Source organism: Carettochelys insculpta, chromosome 3, assembly GCF_033958435.1.
Source record: "Carettochelys insculpta isolate YL-2023 chromosome 3, ASM3395843v1, whole genome shotgun sequence".
NCBI classification, from domain to species: domain Eukaryota; kingdom Metazoa; phylum Chordata; order Testudines; family Carettochelyidae; genus Carettochelys; species Carettochelys insculpta.
The window spans coordinates 103070585-103098553 of record NC_134139.1 but is presented as its reverse complement, the minus strand read 5'-3'; the positions used below and the strand labels follow the sequence as shown (position 1 = coordinate 103098553).

The 27969-nt window shown below is 46.3% G+C and overlaps 1 protein-coding gene and 1 pseudogene across 1 annotated transcript; both read right to left on the bottom strand.

Moving 5' to 3' along the window:
• Positions 1–10: 10 nt before the first annotated feature.
• On the bottom strand, positions 11–25616 carry LOC142010400 (p53 apoptosis effector related to PMP-22-like). Its single transcript, XM_074988736.1, has 3 exons — positions 25203–25616; positions 11402–11545; positions 11–1295 (listed from the first exon to the last, which is right to left on the bottom strand). The coding sequence occupies exons 1-3, from the start codon at positions 25414–25416 to the stop codon at positions 1096–1098; spliced, it is 558 nt and encodes a 185-aa protein (XP_074844837.1). The 5' UTR covers positions 25417–25616; the 3' UTR covers positions 11–1095.
• Positions 25617–27153: 1537 nt separating this feature from the next.
• On the bottom strand, positions 27154–27503 carry LOC142010399 (large ribosomal subunit protein eL31-like; annotated as a pseudogene).
• Positions 27504–27969: the final 466 nt, after the last annotated feature.

The following is a 27969-nucleotide window of genomic DNA, read 5'->3' as shown; positions in this document are numbered from 1 at the left end:
TCAGCGCTTCATTAGTAAACTTCGAAATGGCCATTTGCATGGCCATTTCGAAGTTTGGGGCACCTGTAGACACAGCCATAGTGTACGAATACTGCAGTCTTCACAACTGAATGCCAATACATGTTATACTACTACACCCCATTAATATTGTACACGAATGCTTTATGCTTTTGGTGGAAAATGCCATCCAACCGCAACAGTCAGGGGAGAATATTTTGTTTAAAGTTTCTAATTTTTCTAGCTCCATTTAATTTTCCTGGTACTTTGTATTAGATATCGGTACAATAATGTGGATGCAAGAAAAAATTCATAAGGGACTTAGGACTGCGATATACTTGCACAGTAAAATTTCTTCTTCCCCCAGGTTAACTATATGGAGACGTGCACAGCTCATAGAACTGGAAGGGACCTTGACAGGTTATTGAGTCTAGTCTCCTGCCCTCACAGCAGGGCCTATCACCATCCCTGAAAGATTTTTTTTTTTTTTTTTTTTAAATCTAACCTGCCCCAGCGCCTGGGAAAGGCCGCCTCAAGGATTGAACTCAGAACCCTTGGTTTACAAGGTCTCTAACAACTGAGCTATCCCTCCTTTGAAATATGTTTTTTTATACAGTTTCAATACTGACAGCTTGCATATAAAAGCTAAAAACAAAAATACCAGGAGGGGAATAAAAGGGTACTGTACTGTTTTGTTAAAAACCAGAATGCACTTCTCTGTTTCTCTCCCTCTGTACTTTGAATGCTAAATTATTGTTTACAGGTGGATGCCTAAACAAATGTGTGGAAGGGAGTGACTTGATCCGTAGAAATGTTTGCACGTAGACAGAGGCAACAGATTGATTAACCCAAATAAATCCATATTAGCTATGAATATAAAAATTAAAAGCCCTCTGATCTTTTACCTAAAATTTCTAAAATATTTGCTTTGAATTGCTGAGCCTTTCTGCCAACTCAGCAGCAGCACAAGTTCAAAACTCTCTGGAAAAATAACATTGCAACATCCAATCGTCAAAGCTCCTGTGCTGTAATTTTTAGTGTGTTTAATTTTGTTCACCGTTTACAATGTGCTTTTCAACTTCTGTCAGGGGAAGCATATTAAAGTGTTGGCTTGATATTTCCCAAGACCTCATCCTCCCAGTTGGGAAGACAGCAGAAGAAGAAAGCACAGCCTATTGCAATAATAGTGCTGCCCCAACCAAAGCCATATGCCCAGCTGAACATATTAGCTCCATCCATTTTGATATCTTCTGTGAACATCACTGGATAGATGATCAGGGATGTGATCTGGAAGAAAACTAAAGGAAGGGAGACAAAAGAACTGAAATGAGTGACAGTTAATCTCAGCACATTTCCTTCTCTGACATTACTGGGCAGGGGGGTGTACCCCCTCTCAGGCTGCTTCTACACTTGCAAGATTTTTTTGGAAAAAACAGGACTTTTTCAAAAAAAAAAAAAAAAACCATGGAGCATCTACACGCAAAATGTAGATCCTTTTGATCTGAAATCGAAAGAGCGCAACATTTTTTCTGGCGGCCCTCTTCCTCTCCCACATGAAGAAGAGCCCCTTTTCCCAAAAGATTCTTTCAAAAAAAAGTGTGCGTAGATGACCTGGGGGCCCTTTTTCCCAAAGGTCAGTCATCATGGCTCCAGATTTTTCAGTCCCTGGCCGCTTTCTATTGAAAGAGATCAATCCGCTTTTTTGTGTGTGTGGACGCACTCTTTCAAAAGAAGTTTTTCAGAAGAGATCTTCTTTCACAAGATCGCTGTAGCGTAGATGCAGCCTCAGAGTTTTAAGTACTTAGCTCCAATCTTACCATCAGAGCAGCAGGGGTGTACCCTTGCAGAGGTGCAGGGAGTTCAACAGGACTCAGCATAGTTCTGAGGGTCTGTCTACATAGATCTGATTGCAGGATCAGGGCCTCATTTTGAAATCATTCCACATGCGGGTCCCTCGGTGACTTCAAAGAGTGTTCTGGGGCCAATGTGACTTAAGGTTTGGGTCCTTAATCTGATCCTTGAGAAGAATTCAAGCTTACACAATGTCTTAATGATGGGCTTAATAAGAGGAATTATTAAATGTCTTTAACCAAGGACAGCTGCATCAAAGGAACTATCTGGACTTCAACACTCAAATGTAGTAGTTAAAATAATTCACTTTAGCTTTTGCAGAGCAGTTTCCACCATTGACAATGGGTGAAGCTGCTATTTGGGGCAGCAAGCTCCTCAGTCTGTGGCCATGCCTATATGTCACCCCTGTGCCACCTCTGGCCCCACCCCCAATCTGCCCAGGCCCCGTGCCCTCTTCACTGTCTCCTTCATCTGTTCCCTTCCACCTCATGGCTCACCCCTTCCAACCAAATCCCTGATCCCAAATGCAGCAAATGATGTTTGAAAAAACCCCACTCTTCTACAATTTCTTTCTAAAGAAAATGGAATCTATTTTTCACTGCATGCCAGCTTTTGAAGACTCGACATACAGACAGTACCTAATTAAAAGCAGTGTATTTGGAAATAATAATTTAAAAAAAAAGGATGTCACAGGTTTTTTGCTTTACCTGAAGTTTATCAGAGATTTATTTGCAAAATCCTTCTAGTAAGAGCAAGTCAGCTGTCCTGGTGAATATGCCATTAAATATTATGGAATACATGTTCCAGCTCTTCTTTGTTTTATATTTTCTGATCAGTATTTCGGATTGATTTTACGTTTTAAATATACATTTAAGCCATAATAAAGTAATCATTCCATGTTATTACATATTTAGTGCACTGAAACAAAGCCATTATTTTAAAGTAATTAAAGCAGTTTAGTGAGTTCAAAACAACGTTCATTGCTTTTAGAAAAACAGAATATTAATTCCGTTTGTGCGATCTCCATAAGAATAGACATGTTATGAATTTTCACCATGGCTGTGTCTACACTGCAGAGCTCTTTCAACAGAAGGGGCCTTCTGTCGACAGAACTCAGGGAATGTCTACACTCATAAAGCCTTCTGTCAGCAGAGTCTCAACAGAACTCTGCTTTTGCCTCAACAGAGTTGTCCCTCAAAAATTTGAGGCACAACACTTTGTCAATAGAGTTCTGTCGGCAGAAATGCAGTGTAAACGCTTCTGTCAACAGAGAGGGCTTCTGGTTTACTGGGCAGCTCTTTTTGCAGAGCTTCAAGTCAGCTGTTCTCTCAACAGAGCAGATTGCTCTGTCAATCTGCTTGTGCGTGTAAATGCACTCTGTCGACAGCGTTTCTGTCCAGAAAACTCTGACTGATTTTGGTGGAAGGTTCTCTTAAAACTAGTTCATCAAATAGAAGTAAAGAAAGCTGGGCAAATGAGTTTCGCTATCTGGAAGAAAAGGGATGTTTTCCCTTTAAAGGACTTTCTTCAAAGGGACCTGGGGAGGAAAGGGTGAGGAGAGAAAGATTATAGCAGGAATGGACAGATTTTGGATGCAATTTTAATTAAAATTAAAATGTGAATTTTAGGGAAGGGTAGTCATTTGAAGAATTTATTTAAAAAAAAAGCTGTATGTCTGAAGATCCAAGCGTTTAAGCTAACAATGTGCTTTAAGAATCTCTGCAATGATTTTTTAGAGATGTGATTTTTATTGAAGATTGTGAAAGTATTCTAAAGTAGTTTTAAAATAAGATTCTGTAGACTAACAGATTTTTGTCAGTAAATTCAGAAACTTAGGATACGTCTACACTAGCCTACACACAAAATGTGTTTTCTCGACAGAAACTGTTGACAAAAAAGCTGTGTTGGTGCTCCAGGGGTCCCTGTTGTCAAAGGTTGATCTGCTTTTATGTGTAGATGTGATCTGTCAACAGAAGTGTTGTCAGAACATCTCTTCCAACCATACCTGCTGTAGATAGATGCTTCTAGTGTAGACGTGGCCTTACAGTATATACCTCTGGGCTGGCAAAATGCTTGTTAAATGGCTTCATTAACTTGACTCTTTTATGTCTCTCAGGGGTTTGTGTTATGCTAATAGATCTGGCAAGCTGGAAGGGCTTTCACTATTAAGTTACCAGATCTGCTCCAGAGAAAGACTCACCAGGCAACAACAGCCCTGCTGTGGGAGCTTGCAGGAAGAGTCAGAATGGAAATAGGAATGGGCAAGCGGTTGGGCACTGAGACCCAGTGGAGGCAATGCTTTCACTTACCTCTTATACTTACAACTCATGGTTTACTTGTGTGTTAGCAACATTGCTCCTGTTTTGCTGTTTAGTTACTGCCACAGAACCATCAGAAAGAATTCAAAGCCAACTGTGCTGATCTACCTGCTTGCTTTATGTCTCTCCCATCATGTCGCAGCCCCAACAGTCCTGTTTGACTCTTGAAGCAATATTTGGTTTGCATCTTCAGACATTGTAAAGAGAAGTTACTCACCATAGTAACGATGGTTCTTCGAGATGTGTCCCCGTGGGTGCTCCACGATAGGTGTCGGGCTCGCCCCGGCGCCGCAGGTCAGATCTTTCCAGCAGTTTCTGCCGGACCACGCATGCGCCGGCGCGCGCCGCTCCCTTGTGCGCTCCCGGCCACGTGCGCGATCCGGTCCCCGCTAGTTCCTTGACCAACCGCCTCGGATGCTCCTGAAAAATACTAAACAGAGATCCGAAGCGGGGAGGATGGGCGGGTGGTGGAGCACCCACGGGGACACATCTCGAAGAACCATCGTTACTACGGTGAGTAACTTCTCTTTCTTCCTCGAGTGTCCCCGTGGGTGCTCCACGATAGGCGACTACCCAGCAGTAACCCAAGATAGGAGGTGGGTAATCGGTTTATGTGCAGCTTGTCCCCGAGAGGACCGCTGTCGAGAGACGGGTATCCTCTTGGAATATCCTGTGAAGGGCATAATGCTTGGCGAAGGTGTCATAGGATGACCGGGTCGCCGCTCTGCAAATGTCTTTTAGCGCAATGCCCTTCAAAAAGGCTGTTGATGCCGCCACCGCCCTAGTGGAGTGAGCCCTAGGCGGAGCCAGTAAAGGAGTCTTTCTAAGTTCGTAGCACATTTTTATGCAGGATACGATGTGCTTCGAGATTCTCTGCGAAGAGAGACCTTCTCCTTTTGATTTGGGAGCAAGAGAGACTAGGAGTCTGTCCGTTTTCCGGAAGGACTTAGTCCTGTCTATATAGAAAGCCAGCGCCCTCCTCACGTCCAGGAGGTGTAGGCGCACCTCTTTGTTGGAGTTATGAGGCTTTGGATAAAACGAGGGTAAAACTATAGGTTTGTTAATATGAAACTCTGAAGAAACTTTGGGAACAAAGGCTGGATGCAGCCGTAAGGTTACCGCCTCCTTGGAAAATACTGTGCAGGGTGGCGTTGCCATAACTGCCGCAAGCTCGCTCACCCTGCGAGCTGACGTGATTGCAAGAAGGAAGGTCGTCTTTATCGTAAGAAGACAGAGGGAAACCGTGGCTAAGGGTTCAAACGGTGATCCCGTTAGCGCATTAAGCACCAGGTCCAAGCTCCACGAAGGTGGAAGCGGTTTCCGAGGGGGGTATAGGTTTACCAGCCCTTTGAGGAACCTGGTAACCATGGGATGGGCAAACACCGTGTGCCCTTCCTCTTCATGTCTGAAAGCCGATATAGCGGCAAGGTGGACCTTCAACGAGGATAGGGAGAGTCCACCTCTCTTGAGGTCCAGTAAATACTCTAGTATTACAGGTATAGGCGCAGCAAGCGGGGCTAATTGCTTGGTAGAACACCATGCAGTGAATCGAGTCCATTTTTGCTTATAGGTCTTCCTGGTGGAAGTCCTCCTGATACTTTCTAGGACTTGTTGCACTCCCTCCGTACACGTGCTCTCTAGGGAGCTGAGCCATGGATTAACCATGCTTGCAGTCGCAGGCCTCGGGGGTGTGGATGCACTATGGACCCCTGGGCTTGCGTGAGCAGATCTGGCGCCACCGGGAGGGGCATCAGTGGACAGTCCGACATGCGCAGGAGTAAGGGGAACCATTGCTGTCGATCCCACGTTGGGACTACTAGGATCATTCAGGCTCTCTCTCTCCTGGCTTTCTGCAAGACTTTGTGGATAAGCACTGTGGGAGGAAATGCACAGAGCAGGGGGCCCCTCCACGAGATCGCGAATGTGTCCCCCAGGGACCCCCGTCCCAGTCCTGCCCTGGAGCAGTATTGTGGGCACTTCTTGTTGTGCTGAGTGGCAAACAGGTCTATCTGGGGAAATCCCCATGCGTGAAAAATCGGTCGTAGCAGATCGGAACGGATCTGCCACTTGTGTGTGAGTGCGAAGCGCCTGCTCAGCTGGTCTGCCTTCACATTGTGAGCGCCTTCAGGGTTATATTGTTGGCGATGCACCAGTTCCACAATTGGACTGCTTCCGCACATAAGGCACAGGACCGAGCTCCTCCTTGCCGATTTATATAAAACATGGTGGAGGTATTGTCTGTACTGATCCCGACTACTTTGCCTTGTATATGGTCTTGGAAGTGTTTGCAGGCGTTGAACACTGCTCTGAGCTCCAGTATATTTATGTGCAGTGACTGTTCCGTGGAGGACCACAGTCCTTGCGTCACCTTTTCGCCCATGTGTGCTCCCCACCCTATGTGGGAGGCGTCGGTAGTGAGAAAAACAGATGTTTGTGGTTGGTGAAAGGGCACCCCTGTTAGCATGTTCTTGGGGTTCACCCACCATTGCAGGGATCTGCGCACCTCTGTCGTGGGCGACACCACCCTGTGGACGGTGTGTGCTGCAGGTTTGTAGACGCTCGCCAGCCAGTGCTGCATGCTGCGCATATGCAATCGGGCATTCTGTACCACAAACGTTGCTGCTGCCATGTGGCCCAGCAGCTGTAAGCACGTCAGAACCGGCACTGTAGGGCTGAAGGTGATGACTTGCACGAGAGAACCAATGGCGCGAAAGCGGGCATCTGGTAGATAAACCCTTGCTGTGATGGAATTTATACGTGCCCGTATGAACTCTATGTCCTGTGTGGGGTCTATCTTTGATTTTGCCAGATTGATGACCAGGCCCAGCGAAGAGAACGTGTCTGCTGTGACGCGTATCATGCGAAGTACCTCCTCCTTCGAGGCCCCTTTCAGTAGGCAGTCGTCCAGATATGGGAATATAAACACCCCCTGTCTGTGCAGGTAGGCTGACACCACTGCCAAGGTCTTGGTGAAGACTCTGGGGGCCACGGAGAGGCCGAACGGCAGAACCTTGTACTGAAAATGTTCTTTGCCTACCATAAACCGGAGAAAACGCCTGTGAGCCGGGTGAATAGTTATGTGGAAATACGCGTCTTGTAAGTCGAGGGCTGCGAACCAATCTCCATCGTCCAGTGCCGTAAGTATAGAGGCGACTGTGATCATCTGAAAGCGTTGCTTGCACAAGTACTGGTTGAGGCCTTTAAGATCTAGGATGGGCCTCCAGCCTCCTGTCTTTTTCTCTGTGAGGAAGTATCTTGAGTAGAACCCTTTCCCTCGGAGTTGCTCTGGCACTCTTTCCACTGCCCCTATAAGCATAAGGGCTACGTCTACACGTGCACCCAACTTCGAAATAGCTTATTTCGATGTTGCGACATCGAAATAGGCTATTTCGATGAATAACGTCTACACGTCCTCCAGGGCCAGCAACGTCGATGTTCAACTTCGACGTTGCTCAGCCCAACATCGAAATAGGCACAGCGAGGGAACGTCTACACGCCAAAGTAGCACACATCGAAATAAGGGAGCCAGGCACAGCTGCAGACAGGGTCACGGGGCGGACTCAACAGCAAGTCGCTCCCTTAAAGGGCCCCTCCCAGACACACTTTCATTAAACAGTGCAAGATACACAGAGCCAACAACTAGTTGCAGACCCTGTATATGCAGCACGGACCCCCAGCTGCAGCAGCAGCAGCCAGAAGCCCTGGGCTAAGGGCTGCTGCCCACGGTGACCACAGAGCCCCGCAAGGGCTGGAGAGAGAGTATCTCTCAACCCCCCAGCTGATGGCCGCCATGGAGGACCCCGCTATTTCGATGTTGCGGGACGCGGATCGTCTACACGTCCCTACTTCGATGTTGAACGTCGAAGTAGGGCGCTATTCCCATCCGCTCATGGGGTTAGCGACTTCGACGTCTCGCCGCCTAACGTCGATTTCAACTTCGAAATAGCGCCCAACACGTGTAGACGTGACGGGCGCTATTTCGAAGTTACTGCCGCTACTTCGAAGTAGCGTGCACGTGTAGACGCAGCCAAGGTGGTCTACCTCCTGCTTGAGTCTCGCTTCGTGGGAGGCGTCCTTTAGGTGGGGTCTGGGTGGAGGTCGTGGCGGTGGGAGCGACTGGAAGGGAATCACGTAACCCGTGGCTATGATCTCCAGTACCCATTTGTCTGTGGTGATCTTTTGCCACTGGTCGTAGAATGGTCAGAGGCGATGGTGGAATAGTAGCTTCGGATGACATTGCGCGATGGTAGTGATAGTGCAGCCCTCGATCTGTGTGTCAAACTCGTGGCCTTTGGCCCTGCCCCGAGGATGCACAGCTCTGTTGAGAATGTCGCCTGGGAGTTCTGTACTGTTGGTGCTGTTGATGTTGCCCTTGCTCATAGCCCCTGTGGTACTGGGGACGCTGTGGTTGATACTGGTATCGTCTTTGTTGGGGGTAATACTTTTTCTTTCTGTATGGAGGGGTGTAAATCCCCAAGGTCCTGAGAGTAGCTCTTGAGTCTTTGCTGAATCAACCGACTCGGTCCTTCATTCCAGTAAACAGCTTCTGCATGTCAAAGGGGAGATCAATGATCTTCGCCTGCAGATCCCTCGGGATACCTGATGTCTGGAGCCAGGACTCCCTGCGCATGACCACTGCCGTAGCTGTTGAGCATGCTGCCGTATCTGCTACGTCTAGGGCGATCTGAACTCCTGTCCTCGAGGCTGCGTAGCCTTCCTACACGATGGCCTTGAGCACCGGCTTCTTGTCCTCTGGAAGCGAGTCCATGAGGGAAGTCAGCCTGGAGTAGTTGTCGAAATTATGGTTCGCTAGATGCGCTGCGTAATTCGCCATTCTCAACAGGAGGGTAGAGGAGGAGTAGACGTTTCTGCCGAACAACTCTAGTTTCTTGGCATCTTTGTCCATTCCCCCTGTCTTGTACTGAGAAGTTTTCAACCTCTGTTGAGATGATTCCACCACCAGAGAATTTGGTTGCAGGTGGCTGAACAGGAACTCCATGCCCTTTGTCGGGACAAAGTACTTCTTATCCGCTCTCTTGTTTATAGGCGGAGTGGACGCAGGGGTCTGCCATATTGTGGTGGCGGACTCCATGATTGCTTCATCAAGCGGAATAGATATTTTGGAAGAGGCCGGAGGTCTCAGGTTTTTAAGGAGCTTATGGTGTTTCTCCTGCACCTCTGCTGTTTGGATGCCTTGTGTGAAGGCCACCCTTTTAAACAGCTCTTGGAACTGTTGGAGATCGTCCAGAGGATGGACGTCCCCTGGGGCCGTGGCCTTGTCAGGGGAAGATAGCGAGAAACCGCTAGGGTAAGCCTCTCTGGACCCCTCTGGGTCCTGTTGATGGTGATACATCCTCTCGCTAGATACTTGCGAGGGAAAATCTCGGGGTTCCAGAATCAACTCCCCCTGAGATATCTACGTTTCCGTCCCCGTCCGCGATTGCCCTCGGGGATATTGAACTGTCTGGGGGGATCTGTCCCTGGGAGTATGCCTATGGTGTCTATGCCCCGCGTGATAGGGGCGACCATGGCAACACGGGCACTGTTCCGGAGATGGAGACCTGGACCACTCTGGAGGCGCATACCCCCTGTGTCTGGGGGAGCGAGATCGTCTGGGTGATTGAGATAATGGAGAGACTGATTTGTGGCAGTACTTCAGGGGTTCAAAGCCCAGGAAGGGTGATGGTGGTCCGAGCCATGGTGATGCTGGCTGTAGGAACGGGGGTGGGGGCTCAGGGTATACTGGAGGTGACCCCTGCCGCCTCATTGGAGTCCGCAGCATAAGTGGAGGGCTTAGAGCAAGTAGCCCTGCAGCCCTGTCTGGAGAAGGGCTGCGGTGCCGGGTTTTCTGTGCTGCCTTTCCCCTCCCCTGTGGGGCTGGCTCCGCCCCTTTCCACGTCGGGGATCTCGGCCCCACTGTCTGCACCGCGCTCGGCACGCTCCGCTACGGTGCCGCGTGGGTGGTCTCCCTCGGTGCCTGCAGGCCACATGCCTGCGAGCTCTGCACCGCCGGTTCCCCGGGGTCGGTGCCGCTAGCTGCGGTGCCGCCGGTTCCGGCGCTTGCCTGGCCGCCGCCCTGCCTGCGGTGCGGGGCGGCTGTTTGATTATCGGAGGCTCAGCCTCTGCCACGTGCGTCTCCGCGCCGCCGCTGCTCAGCTGTGACTGCGGCTGGGGGCTATGTGCTCCACCCGTCCCGCTCGCTGTGGCGGCCGGCAGGGATCAGGTTAGTGAAAGCTTCCTCCGTTTTTGTGCCGATGGGGTTAGGGAAGCAGCTTTCCTTTTATGGGCCCCTGCGGGTCCCTCCTGCTGAGGCAGCTCCGGCGCGTCTGGCTGGAGGGCCTTGTCAAAGAGCAGCATTTTCAGCCACATCTCTCTGTCCTTCCTTGCTCTGGCTGTGAGCTTTGCGCAGAAGGAGCATTTCTGGGTGACAGGAGATTCCCCGAGGCACCTAATGCACTGACTGTGCCCATCGGAGGCTGGCATAGCTTTGTGACATGACTCACACTTTTTGAATCCTGAAGAGGGCATTGTGGTGAGTCTTTGAGTTGTTAATAGGGTACTTAGCACCTTCTCTGTGCTTGTTCCCCTCTCAGACTCAGCCTGCCGCGGCAGGAGGCCTAATGGCCTTACGTCCCTGGGCCTCCGCTGCTCCACTTGCTACTAAGGCTGTAAAACTTTACTTTTTACTCTCTTTTCTTTTTTTTTTTTTTTTTGAAAACAATAACAAGCTAACTTAAGCTAAAAGACTGAAAAGAAACTCTAAACACTTTAAAAAAATTAAATACGCTAACTCTGGCCGTAGCCTGAGCGGATTCCATCTGCAGCCGATGACGGTTAAAGAGGAACTGGTGGGGACCAGATCGCGCACGTGGCCGGGAGCGCGCAAGGGAGAGGCGCGTGCCGGCGCATGCGCGGTCCGGCAGAAACTGCTGGAAAGATCCGACCTGCGGCGCCGGGGCGAGCCCGACACCTATCGTGGAGCACCCACGGGGACACTCGAGGAAGAACTGACCACTAAAACATCCCCACTCCCTAAGGATGCAAACCAAGTATCACTTCAAGATTAAAACAAGCTTTTCTCATTCATGAAAATGAATCAAGAACCCACCAATAAATAGGGGTGGGATTGGTTATTTTTAGGAGGGGATGGGGAACGTTTTACTTTAGCTAGTACACATCCTAGTTAGAACAAGCATCCATTTAAGAATCCATCTTTTCTTTGTACTCAGTCTTACCAACAATGAAGAGCAAGACACCAATTCCTCTCACGAAGTTGAAATTAAGTACATCAATGGAGAATACAATGACTGCTAGGACGAAACAGCCGATGAGGATCAGGAAGCCAATAAGGTAGGTGGCCGCTGCTGCTTTGCCCCAGGCTTGAAAGAAAAGGGAAAAACATGTTATACAAAATAGCGCATCGCAGTGGGTGCTGCCCTTACGTATTCTGGTTGCTTTAATTCTATCATCGTGGAGATTCTGTCCCTGACAAGCACACAATATTGCTTTAACTTAGTATAAAAAAAATGTTTGTGTGGCTCTTAGGGAAACCTAGAGGTCTGAGCAGAGAACAATTGTTTATTATCACTATTCGCATCGGGATGGCAACCCTATGGCCTGTGGGCTGCATCCGGCCCACAGCTTCCCTTGATCAGGTCCACGAGTCCATAGTGGGGCAAGCAGGAGCTGATGCTCCAGCCATCGGGGGGGGGGGGGGGGGGGTGCTGGAGCTGAAGTGGCAGCGCTGGCTCCCCGCAGCAGAGGGGGAGCACTGAGCCTCGAACCAGCCCGTGGGCTGTGCCTGGCATGGAGGAGGAAGCAGCTTTTCACACTGCAGGGAAGGATAGCAGTAGCGGGTGGTGTCTGCAGGCAGCACCTCCCTACAGTCCACAGAGCCACCTGTACCATCCCAACCACTGCACCGGGTAGGTGCCCCTATCCTCTGCCCCCTACCACACTCCCATCCCACCCAGACCCCAGACCCTCTCCCCAGCCACTTCTGCACCTTTCCTCCTGCCCAAACCCCACACCCATCCTGCTCCTACACTCTCCCTCCTGCCCAAACCCCACACTCCTATACCCAGCCTGCTGCCTGGCAGCCCCCTCACACACACTGAATCCCTCACTTTGGCCCCACCCCAGGTCCTCCACCTGCACTCTACTCCTACACTTTACATCATGCCCAGACACTGCACGCCGAGCCCCAGCCCACTCCTGCACCCTACCTCACAACCAGACCCCACACCCTCACCCCAGCCCATTCCTATAGCCTACCACCTGCCCAGATCCCACACCTTTACTCCCAGTCTGCTCCCCAGCAGCCCCCCTACCACACACTGAGCCCCTCACTTTGGCCCCACACCAGAGCCTAGTCCTGGATGCCCAGAAGTTAATCCATCCCTGATCCTTGGCACTGATCCTGACCCAACCATGAGGCAGGAGCTAGAGGCGAGTGTGGTGAATGTCTTTTTTTCTTGCTTCTCAGTTGGAGGGGCCACATCTGGGAGGGTTGATTTTTTTTTTTTTTTACTGCTTATTTGTCTGTGGCCCCCAACTGATTTTTCTGGGGGTCAGTGGCCTGTACCCAAAAATGTTTCCTCACCCCGGATTTATACGATGCCATAAGTATACATGATGCTTTACAAGCACAAGAAAAAAACAAAGCTTTACTCTGCTTCCTTTGAAATCAACAGTAAAGTTCTCATTTAGGTGACTCGGACGAGGGTTAGCCCACTTTTGAAAATTCCATTCATGATCTGGCAGCAACCACACAAGAACAATTTGAAGAGCATTAACACAGACAAATAAAGGAATACCTCCCTGGAGAGGGCAGTTTTGGGCTATGAGCAAGAGAGAGAACTGTTTGACCTCCTGGATTTGTAGTTACTTGTTTTAATTGGTGAAGAAATGAGTAATGCTGTAATTGAGGACTAGCACTTGAAGGCTTAGCAGAAGCAGTTAGAATCAGTGTGAGAGCTGAATAAGGGAAGGGTGATTGGTATACAAGATAAGGAGCCTGTGTCCACATAGGGGGAATAACAGATGTAAAGGCAACCTATGCAAAAGGTTATGGGTATCATGAAAGGAGTGAAATAAGCTACATTCAAGGAATTGGATTTTGGCAGCTTTATTCTGCGTGAATTGAAGGGAGTGAAGTGAGAATTAAGGAGAACTGAATGGGGTAGATTTGGGATAGTTAAAATGAGAGGTTACAAAGATTTGGACATTGGTTGTATCAGCAGAAACAGAAGGGAATAGGTGACTCTTTAAAGATAATGTAAACTCAGCACCAAAAGGACCAGGAATCAGCTTAGATGTGCAGAAAGAAGGAAAGTGAGCAATCCAATGACTGGTGGAGTCACCCAAGCTTCCCAGTTGTAACTGTTTGATAACACCGTATAGGACAAGGGGATGCATTCAAAGTGGACAGGTCTCTGTGATCAAGACAGGTCTCAAGTATAACTTCAAAGTACAGAGGTAGAAGACCAAAAAGGCCTTCAGAAAGTAACCTTATTCTAATAACAGTCCAGAATATTCTTATCCATTTGCCACTGCTAAGTAAGAAATCCCATCATGGTGACACTGGGCAGCAAAGTCAGTGCACAAAAAGAATAAAAATCTCTCCCTGAAAATCAACCTAGTTTTCTTTAAAAATAAATGCTGGCTGCTGAACATTCAAACCCCATTTTCCTTCCAAACAGCAGACACCGCAAATACCATCTACCCAACAGGCCAGGTCTTGTAGTTGACTATTTTGACTTTGAAGAACCCAAATGTACTAATACAAGTTTTGATTTTACAGGTAGATAGCTGTCACGCATCAGCCTCCCCATAATAAAGACTAGGGTGGCCTGCTTTTACACAGGGCTTAAAACAAAGAACTCATGTCGGCCCAAAGCCTGAAACTGTGCCTTGATTAGGGGCACAGCAGCCAATATATGAGGGTTCCACATGGGTATTGCCCAATCATGAAGGCTGTGTCTAGACTTGCCCCGAACTTTGAAGGGGACATGGTAATTAGGGTGTTGGGAGATTACTAATGAAGTGCTGCAATGCCTATGCAGCAATTCATTAGTCGCAGGTCAGCTGCAGGTACAGCTGCAGAAGTAAAGGGACTTCGATGTAGCGCTGGCACTTGGAAGTACCTATGGCTACACGCAAGCCGGCACTTCGAAGTTTCACACTTTGAAGTTGCCACAAGGGAGATTTTGACTAATGAAGTACTGCATATGCACCACAGCACTTCATTAGTAATCTCCCGGCACCCTAATTACCATGCTTCCTTCAAAGTTTGGGGCTAGTCTAGGCACAGCCAAAGACAGTCAGGAGGGCGCAATAAGAATATGAACCACATCATTACCAAAGAAAGCAGGGAATTTGTGAAAATGAGCTTCTACCCATCTGCATTCCTCCCCAACCACCCCTCAGATACCCTGTCCCTTCCCTGAATTACCTGGACTAACTCTTTCATACCACATGTGTCTCACTGGTGCTGCTACTGGGTATTGTTCAAAGGTGCCACAACCAAAAGACTCATTTAGAGATAATTACTGTCCGAATATGTTTAAACATAGCATGGAACTAGCTCAGGAGAAATGGTTCCCAGATTCAACCATCTATTTAAACTGTATATTGCGATTTGTCATACAGGATAATTCAGAAACCTGTTAATTACAGGAGAAAGCCAGAGCTAAATATTAGTTAAACAAAGGGAGTCTGGAATGGCAAGGCAGAAATGCTTAAGCACTCAAACATTTTAAAATTTGGGTGGACTCTGAGCAAGTGACTCCACAAAATGGCATTATGGGCATCTCAATTTTATTGTGTCTTGGGGATTTCATTACGAAATACACTTACATCACAAGTAAAAAGTTTTTGTTTAACTGCCTGATGCCAAGAATCCATTGGCTGTGAATGATTCGTTCAGTTCTGGTGATGATAAACTAGAATGTATTTGGCTTTGGGAGATGTCCAGTGAGGAAACTGCAAAGAATAGTATCAACTCCAGTTTTACTTAATGTCTTCATTAGTAAAGAGGGAGTAAACAGCATGGTCATGAAATTTACAACCAATGCTGTGGCCTTGTCTAATTTTGTCAAAATTTTCCATTATTGCTTCCACCAATTCAGTACCACTAATGGCATCAACTGTATAGATAGGGATGAAGGTAGCTGTTGCGGGTGTTTGCCACTGTGTCACATGGACCTGCTCTGAACAGGATTAGACAGCACTTGAAACAGTGAGTGCTATCACCCTGTTCATGTTAGTGCTCCTACTGTTCCTAACAGGGGTGAAAGCAACCATGGGAAATGCTTTGGGGGGAGGGAGGAGTGCTGATATGCCCTGAACAGGCTTGACAATGATGGGAGGGTGTGCACAAAGGGGGCAACTGCCATGGGGCCCGGTGATTCAAAAGGGCCTGAGGCGCCGGTGGCAGCAGCCAGAACCCTTTAGATCAGGCCCTTGAAATCACTGACAGAGCCCCAGGTAGCACTAAGGATTGGCTGGAGAGGGAATGTGGAACAGGCTGGTTAGTGCTCAGGACTAGCTGTCACCAGCCCCACCGCTTCCACCTGAGGCTGTCACCAGCCCCGCCCTGGCCCTCCTGGAAGCATGGAGCCACTTTGTCCAGGGGCCCAGCAATTCTGTCAGCTCCCCCAGCCCTAAATGAGAGCATTTGACTATACCAGACAGTGTAAGGTTTCAAGCATATACCAGATGCCTGTGTTAAGGGTCAGTGTAAAAACTGGGGTAGGAAGGTTCAACACAGATCTCCTGATGAACCCCACTTTTACACACGCACACCTGACTTTTCCAGATTTGAGTAAGAGGGCTAGAATTACTTAAAGGTGTTCTCTCTGGAGGTCTTTCTTTCTGATCAGCTTCTTCCTGACAGCTGCCTGACAAAGATCCCTACAGTCCCTTAATTTGCTGAAGGACTAAGAGGTAACAGATTTTTGCTTTTTCCACCCCAAAGCTCCCTGACTGTTGAATGGATCTCAACTGATTCTGAGCAGCTCCCAGCCTCTGTTTGTGAGGTCCTTTACTTATCTCAGTTGCTTCTCCCTGTGGGTGGCCATAGCTTGTCTCATCATTTTCATACTGTTGTTGCCTACCAGACTTGAAGCTCTACAATTACAGGCTGAGAGAGAGAGAAAGCACTCCACCAGTTTCCATTTGGTTACCTTTGTAACACTATTTTGGCTGGCATAAGTGGGAGGGGTTTTTTGTTGCTGTTGCTGTTGTCAAAGCGCCAGTTCTGGAGAAAGCTGATGTCTTAGATCCCTTTACTGCCAGGGAGTTCCTTATTCAGCACTGGCAAATAGGCACACATGAGACAGGTACAAAACCATCAAAGTAGTTTGGGCTGCATATATAGAAGCACCAGCTCATACAGCAGTGAATAGTCTCTTTTTGTGTGCTCTGAAAGAATTGAACCTGAAATCCTATGTTAGGTTCTGGACATCTCATCACCAGAAATATATTTTACAGATTAGATGGTTACAGGAGAGCAACTAAAATTATCGAGGTGGAAAGGATATAGATTTCTAGGAAAGATTTAAAAGAGTTATATCTATATGCCCACATCTTAGCTGAGTGATTATTTAAAGAAGAACATAAAACTACAAATTATTAGAGGAGTACAAACAGCAAGGAGAGAGGGGGGTTATTTAAAGAGGCATTAGCTGTAATGGTGTTAAGTTTAAAAAAAAAAAGGAGAATTTAGACAAATTGTCAGAAAATCTTTTTGACAGTGAGATATGCTTGACTGGGGGTTAGTCTGCCAAGGAAAGTGGTGGAAAACTCTGCTGAGTAGGATATTTAAAACTAGATTGAACGAGAACTCTAGGAGAACATTCGTAGAAAAAAATCCTGCTTTAGCAGGTACATAGGCGAAATCATTTATTGCAGTGACAGGCAACCTGCAGTCCACAAGCCACATGCAACTCATTGGGGTCTGATGGAGGGCTATCAGACAGGTTATTTACCTGGCTTCTGAAGATATCATTGGCCATGGTTTGCGATTCCTAGCCAATGGAAACTGCAAGAAGCGACACAAGCCACAGAGACTTGCTGGTCATTGCTTCCCATAGCTGTCACTGGCTGGGAATGGTGAAGTGTGGCCAATGGGAGTTGCGGGTGGCTCTACGTGGGCACAAGATAAACAACTCATCTGTCAACCTGCAAGCGACTTACCCTGATGAGCCATGCGAGGCCCACCACTGCTGTGTAGCATCAGGACTTTTCCATCTATAACTTTTGATTTTGCAATTCTCATTGCAAAGATCAGTTGGTGAGGTTGTGAATAACTAATATTCTAATGCATGGGTGTCCAACCTTTTGGCTTGCCTGGGCCACATTGAGTGAAGATAGTCTTGGGCCGCGTACAAAATATATAATATAGTTAATGTATATAAATCACATAATAATGTTAAAACAAAAAGCAATCAAAAAGTAGTCAAGTTTTGATAGTGTATAGACTAGCACAGCTTACTCTCTGTTACTATTCAATAATGTTAAAAGTTAACGATCTTGTGGGGCCGCATTACTAGCTGTCCAGGGCCGCATGCAGCCCGCGGGCCGCAGGTTGGACACTCCTGTTCTAATGGCTGATGTCTGGGAACTGCTGACAGTGACATTTTATGTATACTTATTTTATATGATCAGAAATGGGTGGAGGTTGTTTGGTTCAGCAGCAGTGCAGCAGATTTGAAATGTGACCTTGTTGACCAAATAAGGAAAGTCTAAGCTCTTTTCTGAGTCATCCTGAGTGGAAGCCCAAGATAAAGGGGATTTTGTGCACATGTACAGTAAACCCCCAATATCTGCCATTTCAACTTCCTCTTAACTTGCATTAAAGCGAATTAAGCGCAAGTTGAAATCCTGGAGTTCCCAGGGGCTGGGAGCTGGCGAAGATCTACTGTAATGCTGAACTATTATGGACATATCCACAATGCATGCAGGGAACGGACGGTTCAAGGTTTGTTTGCAGGAAGTATCATTGTCCATTGCACTTTTTATTTTACTGTTAAGAGTTTAGAATAAAACATGGCTACACCTGGAAATTGTACAAAACAGTGCCCACAAGTACAGCCATGGGTCAACACCTGGGCAGGGGTCCTATTGTAGGCAAAATGTTGTCAGTTTCCAGAATTTATGCAACCATTGTAATTAAATATGCCAAAAAGCAGGTAGTAAAACTGACCTGGCAATACTCATCTCCACTATGAAACGTATATAAACTTCCTAGTTTAGGCAAAGCTATAATAACTTGATTTAGATGAGGTTGGACACAGTGCACAGAGGTCTCAAACTCATGGCCTGCAGCCATCTACAGGCTGACGCACATTCCCAGTCTGGCCTGGGAATCCTGGCAGCCTGGAAGGGAGTGGGGTGTGTCTGTATCCATCTCCCAAACGCCAACCTTTCCTGGCCCCCTATAATATTCCTTTGAGCCATCCATTTACCTGTAAACATATCTAGTGTTCCCTCTTGAACCATTATATTTTTCCCTACAAAAAATCTCTACTTATGTGGAAGTAAAGGGTTCTGATGCCTGGATCTAAGCTCTGCATCAGTTCCATTTGGACTTCTTTTGCTTCATACTGATGATGCTGGGAGCTCTGCTCTGACTTTCTCCAATACTTTGGACCCCAGCTACCATCACCATCTGGGAACTCCAATCAGTTCAAGCTTCATGGAGTGGTGAGATCTCTCTCTCTCTCTCTCGGACCAAGTCTACAGTAGGCATTAAAGTCGATTGTAAATAAGCAATTCTAGCTAGGACAATTGTGTAACTAGAACTGACTTATCTACAATTGACTTACTTGGCCATCCTCACAGAGGGAGGTTGACGAGAGAGTTTCTCCCATCAATCTCCCATGCGCCTCGCAATTTTGAGGAGTACTGGGGTTGACTGTTGACCCCATATAGTGGGATTTCACGCATCCACACTAGGCATGTAAAACTGAACCCTGGTAGATCGACTAGTAGAACAGTTATGGTGTGAATGTGGGACTAGGGAGGTGCTGAATCTGGAAGCATATGAAGGTGGCAGCTTAAAGTGCTGCTTAAACCCAGCCAAGTGAACCCACAGGTACATGAAAGTTACAGCTTGGCACTGCTGTGCAACCCAGCCTGCTGACACCAAGGATATACAAGGGGTCAGCTTGTGAATGCTGATTAACTGGTCCTCTCCAACATGCTCAGGTAGGAGCGGGAGAGTGTTTGTGTTCATTTGATTCTAGACTGGAAAGAACCCAGTCCTGGGGAACCTACATTCTGCAGGATAATTCCATTGGGAGTCAAGGGAGAAGTAGAACTCCATATTAGAACACAGATAACACAAGCAGAACACTGATAGGATTATCGACCCCTCCTTGCCAAGATTAAAATAAACAAACATAGTCCAAAGTAACAGACAGATCTGGTAACAGTTCACATGCTGCAAAGTTAGGGCTTGTCTATATTTACCAGAAGATCGACGCGCTGGCAGTCGATCTTCCAAAGTTCGATTTTGCACGTCTGGTGAAGACATGGCAAAAATCAACCTCTCTGGGCTCAGCCATCGACCCCTGTACTTCACACTATTGTGTGGAGTAAGGGACCTCGACGTGAGCCTGTAGCAGCTCAGACTTCACTAGGGAAGTAAGTCGATTCCGGTACGTTGATTCTAGCTATGCAGATTCCGTAGATTTAACCTAAGTCCAACTGTGCAACACAAATCCGAAAGAAACTATGCAGAGGACTCAGATCAAGAGAGTGTAATATATCTTTAACATTCCTCCCTAACTCATCTGAGCCCTGAGATAAATCTACCAGTACACTTGTGTAGCCAGACAAAGTCTCCCCCTTACAAGCCATCTTGCTCGCTGCCCACCCCCCCACTGGGAAGCACACAGGGCACGGAAACAGCTGCTGACAGCACAGTCTTTGATGCCCTCATTGAGGCCCAGATGTGCTAGCTCATCGTGACCCTGAGAAGCAGAAAGTACAGACAGAAGGCTAACAGGCCAAACTATCAACATGGGGGGGGGGACCCTCAGGAAATCACCCCAGCTGGCATTGATGGATATGATGACCACACAACCACCCCAGAAGGGGAAGTGCCCCACCCACACAAAAAGAATGTCCTGTACTCTCAAATTGCTTATCTCCTGTCTTACAAGTGCAAATTAAGTAAGAAATGCCCTTGTAACAAACTGGCGTCACAAAGACAGACCAGTATGATCTGGCACCCTAGATATGAAAGAGAATACGTAACCCAAAAGGGGTATAAAAGGTGGGCCCAGCAGAACTCTAACTTTGAGTGCATTCCACCAACTACCTGCTGGTCGGGTCAGGTGATTGCCTCCCAAGGTCCACAACTGGGGATGCCCAACCTCGTATTCGTCTTTCCGCGGAATTGAGTGACCGATCCGGCTTGGCTACGCTGGTATGGAGAGACGCAGAGAGGGTAAGATATACCCATGCTAGGTCTCCGACTTTTTTGTGCACAGCTAAAGAATTAGAGCTCTGTAACTAGATGTCTTTGTATCAAGATATCATTGTGTTAGATGGTAACAGATATCTTTGTATTGGATTGTAACGTAACTTGTTAACACCTGTACTTTGCTAGCATATAAGAAGTAAACAATAGCCTTTTGTAACCACACGCTTATAACTGTAGCTTAATAAACTTGTAACTAGTTAAGCTCTGAGCCTGACTGCTGTTAACCCTTTTTTCACTGCAACACAGCCGGCACAACAAAAAGAACTTTAACTGTTTGGTTACTACAGCCTGGCCGTTGGTGAGAGTGCTAGGAGCTGCCTGCTCTAACAGTAAAAAAACTGGGTTGCTTAGGACCCAGGGGAGTACCTCACCGCACATTACCCGGCCACCGGCTAACAACTTGGCTGAGAGCCTGAGGTATCAAAGTCCACTCGGTCTCACAGCTGCACTGTTATTGTCATACAGCCACAGATGGACTTAACCAATAACTTCTGGAGCTCAGCTCATGCGCATCAGCTTCTAGTTTTATTTTTTTTTCCTCGTAAAGATCCAAACTAATGTTTTCCCTGTACTGTATGTATGTTTGAGTCAATTATTGTGTGATTAATAAATAAAAATGGATTATTAAACATAACCAGCAAGGCACTAACTACCCTGTTAGGAACTTGCCCACATTTACTTCCTGTTGTACAATGCAATTCAAATCTAAAACCTTCTTAAAAAACAAAAACATTCATTTAGACTCAGAGCTTTTTTTGTAAAGAAAAAGAAAAAGAGGAGCCACCCAACCAGCTCCCCACACTCACTCTCCCCTCCCAGGGCTGCTAATGGGCTTGTGCCCCAGCCAGCTCCCAGCTGCGGGGCTGGCAAGTTTCCCCCACCACCTGGCCAGGATCCCACAACTAGGGCTGCAAGGTGCCAATACTCAGTACCGGCAAGTTCGGCACAGTAAAAGTGCTGTCTAAACTCAAGAGGACAGTTCCACCCAAAAATATTGCGCCTAAATCTAAAAGTGTCTTTTTAAGGCACAAAAATACCTGATTTGGAAACAAATCCGTATCAGTAAAACACCAAACAGGTAAATCTGAAGACAAAAAAGGAGGATTGATAATCCAGCCACATTCTAAACTACAAAATCTCAGTTCAGATGCCATGCAGTGCTCTAGTTTTTGCATGTACAGGTTGAACCTCTCTAATCCAGAACTTGGTTGTCTGGCAACATCCGTAATCTGGCACAATTTTAGTTAGCCAGATGACCACTTACCATGGCTGTGGCCAAGTTTTGCATGGTCCTATAAAGTTTGTTTATAGTCATTAGTCCTGGCTCTCGATGTTCTATGCTGTTATTTAGCTGCAATTTACCCCTAAATGTCTTCTAAGAGCCCAGTAAGTAGTGGAAGTGTTGGTAATGTGCTAGACAATATTGACATCCCGGGCTCTAGCAAATTGTCTCATGTGGTGTGGGTCAGGTCCCCAGGGTGCCGGATGAGAGAGGTTCAACCTGTAGTACAATGGTAACATGCATATGCTGACCCTTGGAAGCTTCCTGGCCTCAAATCAGAAGGGTTCTCAGTTAGAATAAACCCTCTTTCAAGCTACCAGCTGATCCTCTCTCTTCTTTATGTCTTTGCACCCTCTATTGTGGGACACTAGAGCCCCAGGTTTCAGATGTGCATTAAAAAGCAGCAGTTCAGTTTTGGAACCATTCCAACATGAAGATTTCCTCCCACCACACCAGGCCTAGTTCAGTTTCATCTCCTGATTCCAATGTAGCTTTATACTAAAAGGGAATCCATCTTGAAACCTTCTTTTCTTACCACTGGGAAGGGAGCAGAATAGGGTGGACTCAGTGATTAGATATGAGAAGCTGAGTTATGCATCTGGATCGCTGGATCTTTTTTTAACTGCAGCAGTCCTCTGAAGCTTATTTTGAGTTAAATTTCCTAACTTTTTTTTCCCCAAATAAAATAGCATGTAGCATAGTGGTACATTACGCAAATCACACCATGATCTGACACGTTATCTTCTTTGACTATGTGTAGATATTGTTTGAACAGAATAACTTCAGCAGTACGGCATTAACCTCACCAAGATTATTCAGGGGACAAAGTCGAGTTGGTTAAAATAAACTATAGGCTATTCTTCATTTATAAAACACCATAGGAACAACAGTTCTTTAGAAAAACAGCAAGAAGTGACCCTCTCCCTAATGCCCCTGGTCTTCTGGGGTAAACTAAGAAACAATTTATCAGTATGGCTACGTCTACACTTGGGCAAAACATCGAAATGCCCATGCTAATAGCCAAATTGGAGAATATTAATGAGGTGCTGAAATGAATATTCTGTCCCTCATAAGCATGCTGCCAGCCGCAGGACTTCAAAAGTGCCATGTTTCATGTGCACGTGGCTTGTCTACACAGGGGTGCTTTCAAAATCCCCTGGAATTTCGATGTTTGCAGGGTCCTTTCGAAAAGGACCGCTGTGTAGACAAGCCGCACACAAGTGAAACGCGGCACTTTTGAATTGCCGTGGCCAGTGGCATGTTAAAGAGGCACAGAATATTCATTTCAGCACCTCATTAGGATTCTCCGATTTGGCCATTAGCATGGCCATTTTGACGTTTTGCTCAAGTGTAGGCATGGTCTCTGTCATATAGGGCTTAATCTATAGAGTATACAGTATTGAGAAATGATTACTGTGTTACCATGTAAGGAACCTCAGTGCTGTTGTAACCCTTTGTAGGAAGAACCTGGGAACATGGGGTTAATTTTTGAGGACAGCCAAATTGTACAGCACTATTTCCAGATCTGAAGAAGTGGGTCTGCCCCACGAAAGCGCATCACCTAATGTATGATTTTGTTAGTCTTTAAGGTGCTACAGAACTGCTGGTCTATTTTGTTAAATTCCTCCTAGGTAAGAATAAAACCTATAAACAAACATCACTGGGGTAAAAATTACATTGCTGATTCTCACAATGAGTTCCGCATTTTGTTTGCAGACAAGTGTCACAACGGAAGCTGTCAAACTGACAATAATTCTTTCATCCACACAACACAGAGTGTCCCAAATGGTTCTTACATGTATATATTCCTGGTGCCCATTTTAAACTCTGGCATAATCCTACATTTCTGAGTTTCCAGATCATTTTGGATGTTTACCATGTTTCTACAATCACTGTCTCTCTTCATCCTCTACTAAATAAGCTGTTAAAGAACCAATACATACATCCTTACCAGAGGACACTGGGAAGGCCAGGACTCTAACAGAGTTTAAAAAAAAGAGCTCAATAAATATTTGGAGGTTAGGTCCATAGATGGCTATTAGCAAGGGGTAAGGTATGGTGCCTAGCCTTTTGTCGAAGGCAGGAGATGGATGGCAGGAGACAAACTGCTTGATCATTGCCTTCGGTTCACCTCCTCTGGGGCAGCAGGCATTGGCTACTGTCGGCAGACAGGATACTGGGCTAGATGGACCTTTGCTCTGACCCAGTATGGCCATTCTTATGTTATGTTCTTATGTTCTTAAATAAAAGCCTCTGCCTTGTAGGGAGAAAAAATACACAATTTTCCTATGCTCAGCCTCACAAAGCCTCCCCAGTCCACTGCATTTCAAAGACATTTTGAAGGTGTCTCTCTATATTGGACCCTAAATATTGCACTTTGTAGAACAGCAAATGTAATTAGCAAGTACTTTGACAGTGACTGTTAGCAAACCCCATAGCCTAAGAAGAGTGGCAAGAGTATTAAGATGGGGTAACAGAACCAAACATAATTTACTCATGTTTTTACACACTCTGAACATATACATTATCCCCCAATTTAACATCTGACCTTTCAGCTGCTTCACAAAGTGATTTTCTTTTCTATAATATGCACAGATGTATGAACTAAACACCATTTTCTTTCCAGCCTCAAAACACATTTCACTCTATTTGAAATCACGAGGTAAGAGGCACCAAAGCAGCAGAGTCTCTCTAGTCCTGAAGGGACTCTGGTTTTCCTCACTTCTTCCAGAGTACTCTGAGGAGGTTTCACAGGCGTGACACTCCAGATGCTGGTGTGTACATTGTAGTAGCAAACAGCATTATCAACACAATGAGCAAAGAGCAAAGCAGCCTCATTCATGTAGGCCACAAATAGTGCTGGTGGTGAGCCAGACCCGCCCGCTTGGCTTTAAAAGACCCCCCCTTGCTATTCTGTTTCATTTACTTCCTTAATGAGTCCCTTAGCCAGTTGCTTCATGCAGGATCGAGAGGAAAGCCTGTTCAAAGGCAACCTGAGGCAGATAAGGCCTAGTTTTCTATGCAACTATTAACCAGCAAACAGTGTTAATGTTAATTCTGCAAACGCCAGCATGTTCTGTACCCCACATTAACTAGCCAGAAGAGAGGGACAAGCACACCCTTCCCAAATGAGGCAAGGGGATGATTTATCTTGCTGATAAAGGTGACACCGATTTATATCTGTCAGCTATTGGCAAGGATAGTGGGGTTTTGAATAGGTGGAGCTCTGGCTGAACTCCTACGCCGCATTGCAAACACTTACAGTAGTCCATGAGAGACTCGCAAACCCACTGACTGCCACCGCCTGCGCTGAGCTTGCAGCTCTCCCATAACGATGCTTGGTGCTGGTAGGGCTGTGACTCCGATTCCAGCCAGCCCTTGCCAGACAGTGCAATGAGGCCTGCGATGATAGCTATGCCCAGCAGAAGGGGCAGGAGCCACCTGCATCTCCAGCAGGCAAGGGTGCACGTCACCATCTCCTGCAGCAGTCAGGACCCTCAGCAGAGAACAGGTACCCACGCCTCAGAGCGCCTTCTGGATTCTGCAGGGAGGGGTGTTTTTAAGAAGAATTCTCTGAAAGAGAGAGGGGGGTGTGTGTCTGAGCTGCTTTTTAATCAGCAGAAAGGCAGTAAGGGAGGAGGGAACCCCACCTAGATTCCAGTGACTAAGAGCAGCAGCAGTAACCTGTTAAGTCAGAGAGGAGCTGTAGGGCTGGGCTCAGCTGCCTTGCTCTGTTCTTTCCCCCGGCTGCTAAACAAACCAAGGTTCCAATTACACTTAACCCTTTCCTAGCTGCCACCGCTCAGTGTAAAATGCATCTTGCACATTCACAATTTTTTTTTTTTCCTAAACAAGGAGATTCAGGGCTGTCCTAGGCTGTGAGAACTATGTGCTAAAAAACTACGTGCTATTTAAAGTGTCATTAAAAGACACTACAAATGCATTCTGTAGTGGTGCTGCTGGCAGAATGTTTGATGTAAAAATAGTTAGTGTAAAAATAGGCCCCCCCCCCTTTCCTTTTTTTTTCTTTTTGGTCAGTGAATCAGCCACAAACTGATCTGGAATTTCTCAAATATTTCCCAATTTAGTTTGAAGAATTAGTTTACAACATGCTAGTTGTACATGTGTTACTTGCTTTCACTCTTCACTGTTCATTATTCATGTCATGTTGTAGCTTTTAACTGCTCACCTAAATCTAGCAATCTCCTTCAGTTCACATGATCGGACTGTCTAACATCTCTTTGTGGATGTCCTGCTGGAAGTTGCAACTAAACGTGGCTAAAACTAAGATCCTCATTTCATCTCACATACTTTTTGTTCTTCCCTCAAATTTGATCATTTACATCCCCTCTGTTGTTCACAGCCAGAGTCTGAGCACTGAAAACAAGTCTGTTACCAAAAATGGATAGTATTAATTACGAGTTATCAAAATGGATATTATTAATATGTTGCTAATCTCATGTATTGAAGGCTTAAAACCTGCTGCTGTTGAATTAAAATGTGTGCTTTATCACCCAATTTTGAGAAAGCAAAAATTCAAATTAGAGGCAAAAACTATCTTTAAAATGGAAGCAAGATGAAGATGTAGTGTAGCTGCACCTTAAGGTTAGCAGGAGTCTGCAACCTGAGGTTGTGGAGCCACCTGTGGCTCTTTGAGGACTTTTTTGTGGCTCCCAACACTATAATTGCAAAATAAAAAAAACCTCCTGATTATTTTTGGTATTTTGGTGAACATCTACAAGCCCAGCAATGAACAACTCATATCTAAATAGCAAATTATATGTGATCTCGAAACTTTGCATAACTCCCCCTTTCATATGTGCAGTGTGTTGTGGGAAATGTATGTGCATTGTCCTTAAAATAGAGGCTGCAAAAAGTATGATGTGACGCTATTTATTAAGGACCATCTCGTATTCATATGCACTTCAGCTCTTGAATTACTGAGATTTTTTACCACATTCAGAAAAAAATCGCTCTTCTTGCTCTTTTGGTTGCTGACCCCTAGGCTAGAAAATGTAACACCCAATTGTGCCAAACTTTAGGCATATGCATAGTCCCATTAAGTCAATTTGTTCAGTAAAGGGATAATTCACATATATAAAACTAGGAACATGCTTTAAGTACCTTACTGTTTTGAAGTCTAAAGGAAGTTGTTTTTTTAAGAAATTATTGCACAGAAGATCAGTTTAGTTTTCATTCATATTGACTGTCTGTTAGCTTTTGAAAGTGGTGACTGGTAAGTAGGTAACCAATGTGTGCAGTTTGTTGGGTGAATCTTCATCCGCCATATGTTTTCTGGATAAACATACACAGATGTGTTAGGGAACATTCCTTATCTCTTTGGCGCAGACTGCTTTGTTCAATCTGGTGTCAATGCCTTTATCAGGAATACCCATTTCCTTCATTGCAAATTTCCAGATTTCCTTGAGAGCACAAGGTGCATGTTCCTTGAATCACACTCCATGGATCTGTTGTGAATGTTGATGGTATATTCCCCCAGTCACCACTTCACTGATGGCAGTCTCCCCTTCTTCTTTCCTGCACTTTTCTTTGCTGGAGCCATTTATATAACACCTGCCTGGATACCTGCCCGGAAAGGAAGGTGCAGGGGATTGTGGGAGAGGCTACATCTTTTACAGCCATGTAATCTATATCGCTGCTGTGCAGCCATCATAGTGCTGTCCAGTTTATTGCTGAAGACTTGGCCACTCCCCGCCCTTACCCAGCCACATCCCTCTGTTGTTCACAACACTGCCATCAGCACCAAACTGGGCTTCTCCTAACACTCACGGGTACCACTGCACAGGGGTACCCATATGTTTTCCCTTCATTTTTAAATGAATGACTGACAGCGAAGTCCAGTGTATATTTCTCCCATCACTGCCGTCAAGCCACACTTCTTGCTCTTCATAAGTACTATGCTTTTCACCCTAGGATGACTTTTAATCACCCCAGAACTGACACTTACTTGGGTGGCACAGAGTTGACAGATTTGCTCCGAAAGAATTCCCCTTACATGATGCATTGCT

Excerpts from the sequence above, each read along its gene's own strand:
- LOC142010400 (XM_074988736.1), bottom strand. The coding sequence starts at position 25,416 with ATGGTGACGTGCACCCTTGCCTGCTGGAGATGCAGGTGGCTCCTGCCC. Across the intron at positions 11,546-25,202 it reads CGAGTCTCTCATGGACTACT|CCTGGGGCAAAGCAGCAGCG; the intron begins GTAAGTGTTTGC and ends TTTTCTTTCAAG. Across the intron at positions 1,296-11,401 it reads TGTCTTGCTCTTCATTGTTG|TTTTCTTCCAGATCACATCC; the intron begins GTAAGACTGAGT and ends CCCTTCCTTTAG.